Source organism: Carassius carassius, chromosome 7, assembly GCF_963082965.1.
Source record: "Carassius carassius chromosome 7, fCarCar2.1, whole genome shotgun sequence".
In the NCBI taxonomy this organism is placed as follows: domain Eukaryota; kingdom Metazoa; phylum Chordata; class Actinopteri; order Cypriniformes; family Cyprinidae; genus Carassius; species Carassius carassius.
Window position 1 is genome coordinate 11,959,519 of NC_081761.1, and position 15,974 is coordinate 11,975,492.

At 34.6% G+C, this 15,974-nt stretch overlaps 1 protein-coding gene across 5 annotated transcripts in view; it reads right to left on the reverse strand.

Annotated features, from left to right (window-relative positions):
- Window positions 1–281: 281 nt before the first annotated feature.
- LOC132143536 (TBC1 domain family member 1-like) overlaps window positions 282–15,974 on the reverse strand; it is a 65,310-nt gene continuing 49,617 nt past the window's right edge. For all 5 annotated transcript variants that reach the window (XM_059553847.1, XM_059553848.1, XM_059553849.1 and 2 more), the window contains 7 exons: window positions 14,946–15,107; window positions 13,894–14,055; window positions 9,317–9,561; window positions 6,967–7,126; window positions 3,549–3,718; window positions 2,421–2,597; window positions 282–1,833 (listed from right to left, as the gene is read on the reverse strand). In XM_059553847.1, the coding sequence (XP_059409830.1) occupies window positions 1,621–1,833; window positions 2,421–2,597; window positions 3,549–3,718; window positions 6,967–7,126; window positions 9,317–9,561; window positions 13,894–14,055; window positions 14,946–15,107 (1,289 nt within the window). In that variant the 3' untranslated portion in view covers window positions 282–1,620. The remainder of the gene's footprint in view (window positions 1,834–2,420; window positions 2,598–3,548; window positions 3,719–6,966; window positions 7,127–9,316; window positions 9,562–13,893; window positions 14,056–14,945; window positions 15,108–15,974) is intronic.

The window sequence follows — 15,974 nt, forward strand, 5'->3', positions numbered from 1 at the left end:
TGTTTCCAGCGTCATGGGACGATGTTAGAATATCATTAAATATGGTTTCCTAATACTTTTATCCATATATAACTTAATTTGTTTACATTAAAGAGCAAAATGAGATGCATTATTTTAATTAAAGAACAGCTCAAACAGATGCTTTCATTAATGAGACCGAAATAAATTTTCTTAATACTTCGCTAACTTGTACTTACTTTAGATCCAGTCAAAACCAGATGCAATGTTGCATAATGATTCTTGAAAACTAACTGTAAAGCAATAAATCCACACAACTAGCATCCATTTAAAATGTTTTAATGCATATAATAGGAATAATACTCTCAATAAAAACCAATAAAAATAAAGCACTTCATCAAGGATGAACAGTTTTAACAGCATTCGTCTTTCCAACACTGGGAACAACAAATGGAATTCTCCAGAAAAGCACATGAGGTCAAAGGGTAAAGACATATTGTCACGCAAATGATGCAAGAGGATCTGTTTTCTTTCTCATTCACACACTCCCCTTAATTTCCATCTGTCAAAACATTTCACACTCAAATACAGAGGTGAGGTGACAACTCTTGAACGTGCGTTTAAAACAGACACTCACGTACAGACACATATCTATGCACCCGACACGTGCAGTTTGTCACAGAGAAAGTCCTGAAATATAAACAGATCTTTGGTTCAGTGAGTACCATAACACCAGCAGTGCAGCCAAGTTGCTAAAATGCCATTAGTGGAGACCTTAAAATCCAAATAACCAAACTGGTGGATACTGTGCTTATATGTGAAGTTTTGCATTTGTGTGTAGTAATGAAAGGGACTGACTATTGTTTGAACAGTTTTAATGTTATATCGGGAAAGTGTGAGTGAGGATTTTCTGTTAAGATCGAGTGATTTTTGAGTAAATCAGCAGCATTCAGTCTGAGTCTCAGATGAAAATAAGTATGAAACGCTTCTCTGTTTATTGAAATGCACTCAGATTTGAGCTCCTCTTCGATTTCTGTTAGAACAGAAGATTGTGCAGGTTTACAGTGTTAACTGGAGGGTTATCTTTTTTAGTTTATATTGCACTGGAATACAATAGTAGATTTCAACATGCATGCTCACACACAAACATTCACACAAAGTAAGAACAGGGTGCAAACAATACGCTGCACAGAAAGAGTGCATTTATCCGTAGCCTTTCAGCGGGCTGTTCAGTGCTTACTGGGGAACTGTCAATCTGATGCCTGAACGCCAATCAAATCTACCTTAGAGGCTTTGTTGGGGTCAATGCTTTGTTAACAACAGCAGGGAGTGTAAAAAAAGAGTGTGGATTAAAAATGTTGACCCAGAACTTCTCAGTCCAGAAAGTAAACGTCAGTCACAAATGTATATAAGAGCCGGAAAAGGAGGAAATCGAAGTGATTTTTCTGAGCTGTTTAATGTTTTGATCTTTTAGGTTGTTTGATCAGTTCTGGCGAGATACTCTAAAAGACACTGTTTCAGCTCTTCAAGAAGATCTAAGGCGAAGGATCTTCAGTGCCCTGAAAACCTACCTGCCCACCTCAAATAAGATGGCATCACCTTACTTGATAGCAGACTGTTGAGTGTTTATAAAGACTAGACTGTGTATCCTAACTGCCAGAGTTATTGGTAGTTGCTTGTGTTGGTGAGGTCTTTCTGGTCAGGGAAGGAGCTGTTTATACCCAGACTGCTGAGGAGATCTCTGAGTTTGGATACAGTGTGCTGCAGCTCTGTCCGTTCCTGCTGGAGAGTCTTTACCTCCGACTGTAGCTCAGCCTCTCGATTCACCAGGCCGTCCACACGAGTCTCCAGACATCTGATCTTAGCATTGGCAATCTGATGGAAGACAATAATTGTTCAGTCCAAGCCAGATACGATGTAAATATAAAGTCTAAAATATTCAAGAGTCTTTGCAATGAAACAATTCAAACTATATTTGATTAAGTAATTGAATAAATAATTTTAAACAAAAAAAAAAAGAGCACACAAATCAAAACAAAAAAAAACAAAAAGTAAAAAAACAAAAAAATAAAGCAATATAAAAAAGTTTTGCAGTGCAATATTATGGATGCTGTGCTAAGTTCATAAATATGCACCATTTCACTTTGAAATATGTATAAAATATTTAAGAAGAATATTTGCAAGGAAACTATTCATACTATGCCTGATGTTAACAGCTGAATAAAAAATACTAAAAGCACACAAACCACACTGAAATAGAACAAAACAAGAACACAAACAAAGCAAAAGTGGCAAAATGAATACCAAAAAATTAATTGCAGCTTTCATTGAGTTCATACATGCACCATTTTCACTTTGAAATTTTGTTATGGTAATGCTGAGGATTCAGATACAGTGTGAATAAACCTTTAATGTATGTGAATGCAATTATATAAAGGGATTCTGCTTGTATTATGGGTCACCTGAAGCTCCTCTAGGAGGTCTAAGTTTTGCTGTCGGAGGCTTCCATTGGTCTTCTCCAACTGGGCCACGCGCTGTGATTGGCTGAGAGTGGAGGGACCATCCAAGAGCTCGTCCTGAAGAACATGATATTCTACCTCATAGGCCTGCAGCTGCTTACTGATATCCATCTCAGACACCTAACAAGGAGACAAGTACAACTATACAAGATGAGAACGTCAAAGATGGACAAGTCAAAGCATGTTTCTTTGTGTGTGTGTGTGTGTGTTGTGCAGACAAACTTCAGTTTATAAGATTGGAGGGGAAGGGGTTCTAAAAAACTCTACTGATGAATGATCATTCAGCATCCAAAAACAACAAAGTGAAAACATATGCCCTTTGTGTGTTCAAGCTCCTCACAACTTGTGTCTTGTTTTATAGTGTCATAAATTCCTAAAAAGTGGAAGGTGCTCACACATACTTCCTTGACATCAAAGTACTGTAATTCAAAGATTTTTAAACAATATACTAGTTTAAGAAAAAAAAGAAAAAAGAAAAGTAGAGTAGAAATTTGTACTGTTTTCATAAGTTTTAATAATAAATTATTTCAATTCAATAAAGAGCAGAGTACATAGAGATATTTGGTTTTGCTTATTGCACTTGTTCATGTTGGTACTCTTGCTTTATGTGAATTATTTTCTTGTTGCTAATTCTATTAATTGAACGTGGTTGAGCATCACTTAAAATATTCAACAGATGGGACAGAACTTGTGGTAAATCTCTTTCATGAAACATTTTTCATCGTTTCAGACATAAAACACGCATACATGCACAGGCACACACTTAGCAACACCCATACTTCACTAACTCCATCTATTATTTGTGCCGAGCTCACGATGACACTAGTACTTATAAAAACCACATATGAAGATGAACACAGGACACACCCGAGAACGAGTATGTGTTGATTGTGTAGGGAAAGACACACGTATATTGCTGTCACCACAAAAGCACAAGTAGAATCCACACCCAAATGTGCCACTGCCTTAACACTTAGTGCAAGTGAAAGTGCATACTGTATGTGTATATGCAAATTGGATGTCTGTTTGGAATGCAGGTATAGTGCACATTAACACTGACATAGATGTTACCTGATTGATTGTTTTTTCCATTTGCACAAGGCCGAGATTGGGTAAGGTTGTTTTGATGAACTCGACAATTGACTCAAGATTGTCATGCTGCAGAATTAGAGGCTTGTGGCTACCAAGAAGACTCAAAGCCACCTTGAAGATGACCTCTGATCCCTGAAGGAACAGCATATCTGGAAGACATAAAATCAAGAAATACTTTTCAGTTTCTTTCAAGGAATCCATTTGAAGATGGCAGAAACTAACAGAAAGAATATTTTACTACAATAGTGTATAGTAATACAATAAAAAAACATTATTTATGTTCACAAATGAAGTTCAATAGTCTATGAACAGCATGCCTGATAACAAATAAATTATGGTTAAAACGGTATTAGAATCATGGCAGAGAACAGTAAAACGATCATTATCAATGATATACTTAAAAAAGTTACTTCATGTTATGGCATATAAACAATATATTTTTAATATTAAAATTCTTTAAAATGTTGTCTATATAACAAAAAAATAAAAAATAAATAAATAAATGATTTAAACTGCTTCACAAATCAAAATGTTTGTCATTTATTTAATTACATAACTTGTCTTTTTAAAGGGGTCATATGATGCGATTTCAAGTTTTCCTTCCTCTTTGGAGTGTTACAAGTTGTTTGTGAATAGATAAGATCTGTAAAGTTGCAAAGACTAAAGTCTCAAACCCAAAGAGATTATATATATATATAAAAGTAAAAATTTGTCCACACCCTCCTAAAAAAGCCTTGTTTAAACACGCCCCCACATCTATGTCACGATGTGGGAAGATTTGCATGATGCCGCCCAAATGTTCACGCAAAGAAAGAAGGCATAACTTTGATTCTCACTGTAGTACTGTTGCTGCCGCTGCCAACATGTCGTGGAGACGCTGTGTGTTTTGTTGCGAAAGGGAAAATACTTTGTTTGGCCTTCCAAAAGTGGACACAACTAGAAATCAGTGGTTAAGTTGTATTTACAACACTGTTCCAGAATAGTTCAAGCCAAATATTTGTGTGTGTGCAAAGAGTTTTAAGGATGGCTGTTTCTTGAACCTGAGAGAGTAGACTACAATGCCGTAGTTTTGACTCACAGCCTGTAAGTATGTTTTCATATTTAAAGAATTTGCTACTGATGATTCAAACGTGAGTTCTGAGCAGTATAGAGTTGCGCTTGTTGTTTGTAATTTATCACACATTTATCACAAAATGCAGACATGGTTTTATGTTTATGCGGCATGATGCAACGCAAAGTGTAAAAAGACAGTATAAGTCATTATAATCAGTAATTATGTCCTCTCTGGATGCAACAGATGCCTTGTTTATAATGGGTTTTATTGGTTTTGTCTCGTCACTCTGGTACACGGCATCACAGTATGTTAAGGGGTGTGACATTTCCGTATTCGGCCAATCACAACGCACTGGATAGCCGGCCAATCAGCGTACACCTTACTTTTCAGAAGGATGAGTATTGTAAAAAAATCCACCCGTTTCAGAAAGGCGGGGCATGGAGGAGAAACAATAATGTACAGTGTGTGGAAAATAATTTTTTTGAACCTGAACCAAAGTTTTTTTAACCTTAAACCGCAAAAACACATTTCATTACACCAAATACACCAAATAATGTTATTTTATAGCAACATCATATGACCCCTTTAAAACAAAACCAGTAGTTAAATAAATGTAAAAAATAAAAAAAAATGGTATTGATAATTATTATTAATAATAATATTAATAATAATAATACATATCTAATATACAGAGGGTAATTTTTTCTCAAAATCATGCTTTAAAATAATTTAATGGCCACCTAGCTGTGCATTATGATTAAAAAAAATTTTTTTATTAAATAATATAATACATTATTTAATTTTAATAGTGATTTTTATATTATTTAATATAGTGATTTTTGTCTCAGTGTCATGCTGTAATATATATACATATATATATATATATATATATATATATATATATATATATACATATATATATATATATATATACATATATATATATATATATATATATATATATATATTCAACAACGAAAAAAGCAGTAGAAATGTCAATAGAAATGTGTATGTGTAAGTCAGTGTGTGGAAAACGAGATGCTTCAACATGGTTCAAACAATTACCCATGGAAAAAGGTATGTGAGTGTGTGTGTCACAAGGTCAATGACATTCACCCTTATAATCACACCACACACAGTGTCACGGAACTGTGATTAAGCAAAACAAAGTTAGCGCCAGTCGTTAGGCATCAGTGATTATGATTACTATGCATAATTAACTTTAGCAGCACCACAAAAGATAAAGTGTGATGCAAAGGATAAAGAGAGTCACAGAATTTAACATTCTGATATAATAAATGGTGATAGACAGATTGTCAATTGAAACCTCATCAGAATAATTGTATTCAGCAAGAAATCGCAGAATGTACAATATATATGAAAATGCTTAGTAGTGAATTTAGGAACAATACCATCATACATACACTAATTTTACTGTTCTAAAAAAAAAAAATTCCTGAACTTTTGTATTTTCTCAAATCGGATACAAAGTGAACTGATTTTTTTTTCTTTTCTGACTGCAGCTGCCCTTTCAATTGTTATATATAAATAAGACACATGACTTATTAATCATGGGAGCAGCATAAACGATTCAGGGTGAAATATGCGACATAAATAGACTTAGGGTTAGGGTTTTAAGAAAGCATGTGCAATAGCAGTCACCACTTAAGAGAGAAAAATAACAAATAAAGTAAAAAAAAATAAATAAAATAAAATAAATAAATAAAATGCACAAATTCTTCCCCAACCTGAAAAACCACACCTCAAGATGAAAACTGATGCCAACTTGCAACATTTCGTTAATATCTCTCAGTAGACAGGGTGTGTCTGTGTACGTGCAGATACGTGTGCACCTGACGGTATATGGTAACGACAAAAGAGAGAATGCGCTGTTATATGTGTTCCATAGAGTGCTTCCAGACAAAAGAATGTCAAACATGTAGGCCATCTTCATAAACACTTCTAAGGAAATCGAGAGAATGACAATCCATCACCATCTACCACACTGGCATCTGATCAGCCTGCTGATATTTCTAAACACGGTTTCATTTTTTACTTTTTAGTTCAAAAGAAGATGCTTTTAATCTGTGGCTGGTATGGCTCGGTGGTTAAACATCTGAGCTGCTAACAAAACCCAAGGTTTGGAGGTTGCACACAACTCACTATTATGCCCTTGAGCAAGGAGCTTGTCCAAAGGGACTGTCCCTGCTTTAAATAAACGTGTTTGTTAAATGTATAATTATAAAAAGCATTGTGGTAAAGGGCAATCTCAGGAACTTGTTTTGATTGTGTACTGAGACTGTGTTTGTGTATTGAAGAGTGTCTGAGGGTGTGTGCATTCACCGAACACTCGAGCCACAAATCCAAGAGGGAAGTGTGACGCAAAGGCGGTGAGGAACCAGGGAGCGGCATAGAGACTGGGGCCGATCTCGTACTGCTCCAGATGAGTGTACAGCTCCCTGTGATAATCATGCAGCAGACGAGACAGCTGATACATCTGAATCTAAGAAAGAAAGAAGAGAAAAACAGTTACTGCCCATTTTAGTCAGAAAAAAAATAAAAAATGCCTGCAAAAATATTGCTATGATTTAATTAAACTGTATAATTTAACCCTAATCCTAACACACTAAAACAATCGCTCTCATCTAATGAACCTTAACCATGTTGCTTGGTTGTGATGTCATTATTGAGCACTGCATACAGTTATCGTAAGAGATTCTTCTTGCATGCTTGGCTGTAGAGTTTTTTTTTTTTTGCTTGATTTGTATCAGAGCTGTCAGAGCTTATATATTACGTGATTATGTTGATTTGATTTATGGTTGCCGTAAATGCAATATAAAGGAATGTTCAGCATTATGAACTGAATATGAAGTGAACTGAAAACAATTTAAATAAGGTCTTTAGAACAATGATCTGTACTCAGACATATGGGTTTGGCTCAACTGTATTCAGATTCAGCGAAAACGGAGTGTGACGATCAAAAATATCATTGTTTGTATTTTACATTTTGGTTTTGTAGGACAGAACATGTGGTCATGCTGAAATCAGGATACCTCCCCTAGTAAAAAATAAATATACTTAAATGTATTTGAAATACATTTATTTCATGCTAGGTATACAATAAATACATTTATGTGTTTAGAAATACCCTCTAATTATACTTACCGTATTTTCCGGACTATAAGTCGCACCTGAGTATAAGTCGCATCAGTCCAAAAAATACTTAATGTTGAGGAAAAAAAACATATATAAGTCGCACTGGACTATAAGTCGCATTTATTTTGAACCAAGAACCAAGAGAAAACATTACCGTCTACAGCTGCCAGAGGGCGCTCTATGCTGCTCAGTGGTAGACTACTGGAGCACTGAGCAGCATAGAGCGCCCTCTCGCGGCTGTAGACAGTAATGTTTTCTCGGTTCATTTCTCTTAGTTCATTTCTCTTGGTTCATGTCAAATTAATTTTGATAAATAAGTCGCACCTGACTATAAGTCGCAGGACCAGACAAACTATGAAAAAAAGTGCGACTTATAGTCCGGAAAATACGGTAGTATACGAAACTGGAACATCTGATTTTGTACTTAATGCACTTTAATTGTGCAGACGTAGTGTTGGAGACCAACTAAGTACATTTGTAAGTATATTTGATTGTTCTAAAGTGGAACTATTGCAAGTATTCTTCAGGTCCACTTTCAATATTTTGCATTTAAAAACCAATATTATTCAAAGATCATACAATCCTCATTAGTAGTGACATTAAAAACACATTCAAGGGTTAATGTTTAGAAATGTGCATTGTGCACAAATCGTACTCAAAATAAATGTTTTAATTATAACTATTATATCAGTAAGTCTTGAGCGATGTCAGTAAACATGTTAATAGATTTGAACAATACTTAGTATGAAATGAATGTATTTTAAATATATAACTTTTTACTAAGGTCTATCAGTAATATTATGAAACATTTCTACAATTTAAAATACCATTTTCTGTTTTATATATATTTTTAAATGTAATTTATTCCTGTGATGGCAAAGATTATCATCAAGAAATCATCAAGAAACATTTCGCATTATGATCAACGTTAAAGAATTCTAAACATTAAAAAGTAGAAATCTTTTGTAACATTATAAATGTCTTTACAGTCAATTCTGATTAATGATGTTGTTTGAATGGTGATCATTATTTTTATTAATGATGATGTTTGAATATATATATATATATATTTTTATGATTTAAACGGTAGTGCACGGAAACCAGAGAAACTACAGAGAATGTAATACTGTAGGACTCACCATTTATCCAATCACTGATAAACCTACACATAATGATTATTAAAAAGGATTTATTAAAATTGTAATTATTTATTTATGATTAAATTCTATCAACATTAATTCAACAATGTTATTCCAAACCATTCCATTTTTTTCTTCAATGGAAAACAAAGCAGATTATTCTAACTAACATACTGCAATAAAGTGAGTAGTATTTGTCCGGTCATGTGACCTAAACATAGCAGTTGCCATACAGGAAAACCACTCTCAGATAGAATAAAAGCGACTAATATGTCTTTTCATTTGTGTACATTATTTTTAAACGTGTCGAAAGCACTGCTCAGGTGTAAAACATTAAGTAGGGAAAAAAAACTATTTGATGTCATCTACCATACGTGACAATGTTAATGTTACTGTACCTGAAGTATGATCATATCAGGCCTGTACTGTTTGCGCAGCCCCATGTCGTACATAAGGAATTTGAGCATGTGGAATGCATCCTCCTCACTCATATGGAGCAGCAACACGCCGGCCACAAAACTCAAGCCCTGGCAGTAACCCACCTCTGGGTCCAGCAGAGAATATGCCTTCAGTAGATTATAGAGAGACAGCTGGCCAGCACCCAGCTGAGCGCTGAAATACGGATGAGTGGGAAATGTACGTCCTGGGAGAGGAAGAAGAAAAATCATTCAAGTATTCTTTTTTTTTGCAGTGCAGTCTGAGTAAAACAATGCTGCTGTTGTTGTTTAAGTTGGCAGAGGCATATGACCCCCATCCCCACCCCACCCTTCAGCTCAATCTCCTCCTCTTGTGTTCAGTCTGATTCAGAGGGTTACTCTCAGGGGTGTGCAGCAATTAAGCCACATGTAGAAAGAAAGAATTAACAAAAGGAACAGAACAGACTAGGACTCCAATATTTGATTTTGTATCATCAACCAGGTTATCAATTCTACAGTAAATGCTTATATTACCACAATGCTTCTCTCATGTAGGTTCATAAAAAGGCCAAGTATTTGTACACTTAAGTTACACTTTAGTGTTTGAATAAATAATAAATATAGCGTATATTTTTATAATCAGATCCAATCGGTGATTGAAAATGAAGATCCGACATTTCATACAGTTTGCTATTCGTACGTGGACACAATTCAGTTGTCCATTTAATGATATAGTAGTTTTAAGATCAGTGGGTGGTATGGAACACTTTATAATATCTGTGGAAAGTGCTGCTTTAGCAGCAGCATCCACTCGTTCATTTCTTGGGAATTCACAATGTCCAAGTGCCCAACAAAAAACAATTATATTAAATTTCTGTGTTTCCAGTTCTGACCATTAAAAAAATAACTTTTACTATTACATGAAAACAGAAAACAGGAAATTTACAAAATGCAGATTATGGGCCAGTTTTACTAAACAGGGTAAATTAGCATCCAAGCACAATTCCAAAAAAGCGGCGATGGGCATGGAAATTTCTGTGGGTGATTTACTACCATCATGCAAATTAAAGAACACTCAAGAAGACACAACATCTCATTTACATATTGACCATGACCAATGCAATACAGCAAGCACCGCGTACGATCTTAACAGTGTGATTTGAACAAAATTTGCATTTGCGCTGTAATTGACTTAAAGAGAGCAGCTGTCATCTGTCATGAATGAATACAGCTTCACAGTCTTTTCAGCCACACCGTATCATTATTTCTGTTACAAACATTCAAATCACAGAAGTACTGGGATAAAAGTTTGTAGTTCAGAACTGCGTGTACAGTATGATATGTATGGTAGTGATTTAAATAGAGTAAACCACCTTTTGAAAGTAATTTGACACTTCAAATGAACATTTGTCGATTACATTGTAACGTCAATAGGTGGCGAAAAGAAGCTGTTAAAATGTATTTCTCTTTGAATCATACAAGAGATTCATTCAAGAACCCTGATTCATCCAGTAATGAAACAAGTACATCTTGATTGAGTCATTGAATCATTCATTCATAAATTACATGGTTTTGTTTAGTTGTCTAATGTTTTTTCGGTACCACTTTTTTTTTAGAAGCCCGTATTTATAATACATTATAAGGGTGTTCTTAAGGCATTATAATGAATGCATAACACATTATAAAAAAACGTATACTATGTTGTATCATCTCATGAATATTCCTAAGAACAGATTTAATATATTATAATATTTACTTATTTGTGGTTATAGCTTTTAAGAGTATGATGATTAATAACACAATGAACACGTTGCATCAACTTTTAAAATTGATTATACTTCTCATAGTTATAATGTATTATAAGTCTCATACCTTGCCATTTTTCTGATGCTACTTTACTTAAAGTGGTCAAATGCCACTTATAAGTAGTAGTAGTAGTAATAATAATAACAACATTTTTTTTTCTCTCAAACAGCCATAAGATCAGATGAATTTAGATTTGCTTTTAATTATTTTTATTTTGCACACAAACAGCTCTTAAAGAGTCAAATTTTCAGCTCCAATAAATGGTTTGCAAAATAGAGACACAGGATAAATGTTTGATTTCATTATTCAATCACAATGGAATCGAAACTGGGAATCAAAAAGAATCTAAATCGATGAGCAGAATCGGAATCAATTAAATTAAAATGATACCCAACCCTCCTCCTAGTTAAGGGTTCCAGGTTGTCTTTTATTTCCTGAAGCAAATTAAAAACAACATGGCTTGGCAAATGATACATTGGGATAATGTGTTATTCTGGCATTCCAAATAAATTAATACTTGTGGATAAAATCCTCTCCCTGCTACTTTGCGCTCTCTGTTCTCTGCTGTGCCTCCAAGCAAAAACAATTGCAGCCATTGCAAGCACAAAATGTTTCAACGTTTTTTTTTTGGCGCTAAATAATGTCACAAATAACAGCAATCTGACGAGAGCAAACATTAGTAAATCGCGTTGCGTGATTCATTTTAATACTCTCATAAATTTTGCGTTTGAAAGGGAAATTCCTACAAATGCATATTCAATAAGGTCAGGCGCAAAAATAACATTGTACCCACCTTTTTTAGTGCTAATTTATCACTGCGCATCTTTAGTAAATCCTGACAGTAGTATTTTAACGCTAAAAGAAAGTTTGCGCTGGTGCAAGCTGTTAGTAAGACTGGCCCTATGTATGCACCTGAAGTGGAATATAATGAAATGAAAACTGAAATATTGTGTCAATTTACATGCTTTTATGCAAAGTTGTTTACCTTACTTAAAAACAAGTTCTTACTAATAATCACTAATTGAATACAGTTTAGATTAATATATAAATATATATTAATGTCTGACTTGGCGTCTTCCTACAAACAATATACATTCCTATAAGATTAGGTTTCTTCCTGTGTTGCAACGCTATCTATTCCTCTTTCTCTCTGCTGTCACTGTTCTGAGAGCCACCGACACCTCCCTTTTCTATGTCTAAGCCTCCCCATTAATCTCTCCATCTTCACATCTGTCCATCTCCGCTAGTGTCTCTACCATTCATTCAGCCTGAGGTTCTGCAGAAGTTGTTCTCTATAATAAAGGAGGTAATGATCATTTTGCAAAGAATAGAGACTTTTGTGTATACTTGGATGACAATTTTTGAAAAAATTCCAGGGCAAGCATGAGCATGTACTAGGTAGTGTGTATTTTAAAGAGAAAGGCAGAATAGCTGTTTTTCACCATGCTAGAACAACATTAAGCAAGCTTGTCTTGTTGAGTTAATCAACTGGACATGTCTCTGTTGCTCAAGACATTTCTGAGAGGCAAAACATCCTGAGCAACCGTGAGACACACATGCAGTTTACTACAATAAGTCTATAATAAGTACAATAATACTTTACAACAATAAGTACTAAGGGACAAAAGGAGTACAGTAATTGTTCCAAAACCTTTTAAGCTGCTTACCAGGATAGCAATTTAAGGGCCAGTTCCACTGTACTGCTTTTTAATAAGTGTATTTAAAAACTTTTTTATAACTTTTCATGACAGACACAAGTGAAATAAAATAATTGATATTACAAAATATTTTTTGCAGGAAGTTTCTTGTGCAAAATATAGTAAAACAGTATTATTGTGAAATATTGTTATGATTGAAAATAAAAACTTTCTTTTTCTATTTTTAAATATTTTAAATGTAATTTATTCTTATGATAGCACAGCTGAATTTTCATCAGCTATTACTCCAAACTTTAGTGTCACATGATCCTTCAGAAATCATTCAATTATTTATTGTTATCACTATTGAAAACAGTTGTGTCGCTTATTTTTTGTGGTATGTTATTTTCTTAAAAAAAAAAAAAAACAATAAAATAAAAACTACTGATACCATAACTTTTTACATTATTAAAATAATAAATAATATATGTATATATGTTCACTCAACACCAAAAAGTTCATTTAAATACTTTTACATTACATTTATAAATAACTATACTGTATAATGAACTAATGAATCCAACAGTTAAGGACTCCATGTTTTTTATTTAACTTTTCATTCGCTATTTCAATATAAATACATTTAATTTTGGGGGAAGTGGGGGAGGTTGTGGACTAGTGGTTAGAGAGTATGACTCCTAACCCTAAGGTTGTGGGTTCGAGTCTCGGGCTGGCAATACCACGCAAGGCACCAAGCCTTGAGCAAGGCATCGAACCCCCAACTGCACCCCGGGTGCCGTAGCATAAATGGCTGCCCACGGCTCCCGGTGTGTGTGTGTGTGTGTTCACTGCTGTGTGTGTGCACTTTGGATGGGTTAAATGCAGAACACGAATTCTAAGTATGGATCACCATACTTACTCAAACTTCACTAAAATCACTAAATTTAAATCATTGAAGACTTAAATTGGTCTAAGTTTCCTGTACGTTTCATGTAATGAGCTTCAAGCACAGTATGAAGAGTGTTCCAAATGGAGTTAGATGGCATTTATGTAAGCTGTAGATAACAAGACAGCTCACTAGGCTGTGGCACAGACCATTGTGTTTGTAATACTAACCCAAGTCTATGAGGATGGCATGCTGTTGGGATGTGAGCTGCTTCAGAAGCTCTTTGTAAGGAGTGTCATTGTTAGGAGGTTTGGTGCTGGGCACCTCCTTCCTCAACAAATACTGCTCTGATAGAAACTTCCAAATCTCTCCTCGATGCTGTCGAGGAACACCTGAGAGAGAGAAAAGCAGAAAGAGAGCGTTTTATTGATGGGTCTTTTGAATGTTTACATGCCTTGAGCACAAACACCTCAGTTTTTGAGTGCTTTCTCAGTAGTGTGTAATCTCATCTGACATGTAGATGGATGTCCATAAAATCGCTTCAAGAAGACAAAGTCAACATTGGCAACGACTGACGTAAAAAGGTAACACGCATCCCTGCAGACCCCTCTCCATTCATACATATCCAAAATGACACACACAAACATCACAAACCCAAAAACCAACTACAGGTGCAAAAAAAAGGTTATTTGTGTAATTTCTGTGGCACTAGTGGCACCAAACAGAATTGCTAACACTCAGCATTTTGTCTACACTGCAGTTTATGATAGATAAACCAGAAAAGCAAAGAATTACACCAGATTCATTGTGATGAAATGATCTCTGCATAACATCTGTACAAGTACATGTACATGAATCTCTTGTGTAAATGCCACAGTTGCACTGAACTTGAACAGGTGCTTGTGTGCGTAGGTGTGTGCGATCTCACCAAACATTCTGCAGAACTACCTCTATAAAAACCTGACCATCAAAGAGACAGCTCTTCTATATGAATATACAAATTAAAACAAATAAACATCAAGCATGGAGATCCTCAAAAAAATCTAATTCAAGGCTTTCAAATTAACTCAGTTTATACTATAACTTATACACAAACTGTGTAAAACAACATATTACATACTCTTCACTCAAGTCTAGTTCAGTTATTCCATGTGTCAAAACATTTAATGAATAGGCTGCTAAGAAAAACTTTATACTTTAACAACTCACTGTTACATCAGCTTCAACATTTTTATGTATCTACATGTGTGTGTGTGTGTGTGTGTGTGTGTGTGTGTGTTACCTTGTCCCACAGCTTTGTGGATCTCCTCTGTGTCAAATCTGACCTTTGACCTCCCAGTGGTGCTGAGCATTCTCTCCCAGACTAGTGTGACATCTTTCAGACACGGAGTGATCTCTTCATAGTCCAGCTTCAGTCGTCTGCACTGCAGATCACTCTCTGATGCTGTACACACATTGAATGAAAATGTAAGAAATTAAAAGTAATGTGCAGAATAAAGATAATCAGTTGAGTTGGAAGAACATTTACAACATTACACCAAGGTGTATTCAATTGAATTACTTACTGTCTGTTGACACAGAACGTGTTTAACTTTCCACTGCGCTAATTTTCCATTGTTTTCCAATGTAAACACACTTTAAACGGACGTGTTTTACCACTGAAAAAACCTGTCTAGAGATCTCACAATTTTTCCCATTCCACTGGCCGCATCTGACATTTTTCTAAGCAAAAATACGTACAGTGTCAATGAAAATGTAACTTTTTCAGTAACAACTTTTTTAACATTTATTTATTCTGACAAAAATCTTAAGTTATATAGCCCAACACTAACGAGAAAATAAAACTGAAACATTTAAATTTTAGTGTTCCTGTAGCTCAATTGGTAGAGCACTGCTCTATCAAACGCAATGTTGGGGGTATGATTCCCCGGGAACACATGTTATGATATGATATGTAAAAATTGATAGCCTGAATGCACTGTAAAAGCGTCTGCTAAATGCATAAATTTAATTTAAATTTGAATTTTGAATTTAAGAACAATATTTAAGATTACTAATATGCAGCGATATTCGCTTTTGTTGCCATTTTTAAATAATTTATAATACATATATTATGTTTATTGCCATAGTCGGAAGATAAGGCTGTTTATCCCTCTGCCAAAAATAATAATTAAAAAACAAATGTACATATTGGTTATCGGATACAAACTTATTTACTACCGTTTAAAGTTTTGGGGTTGGTAAGATTTTTTTTACTTTTTTGAAAGAAGTCTCTAATGCTCACTAAGGCTGCATTTAATTGATCAAAAAT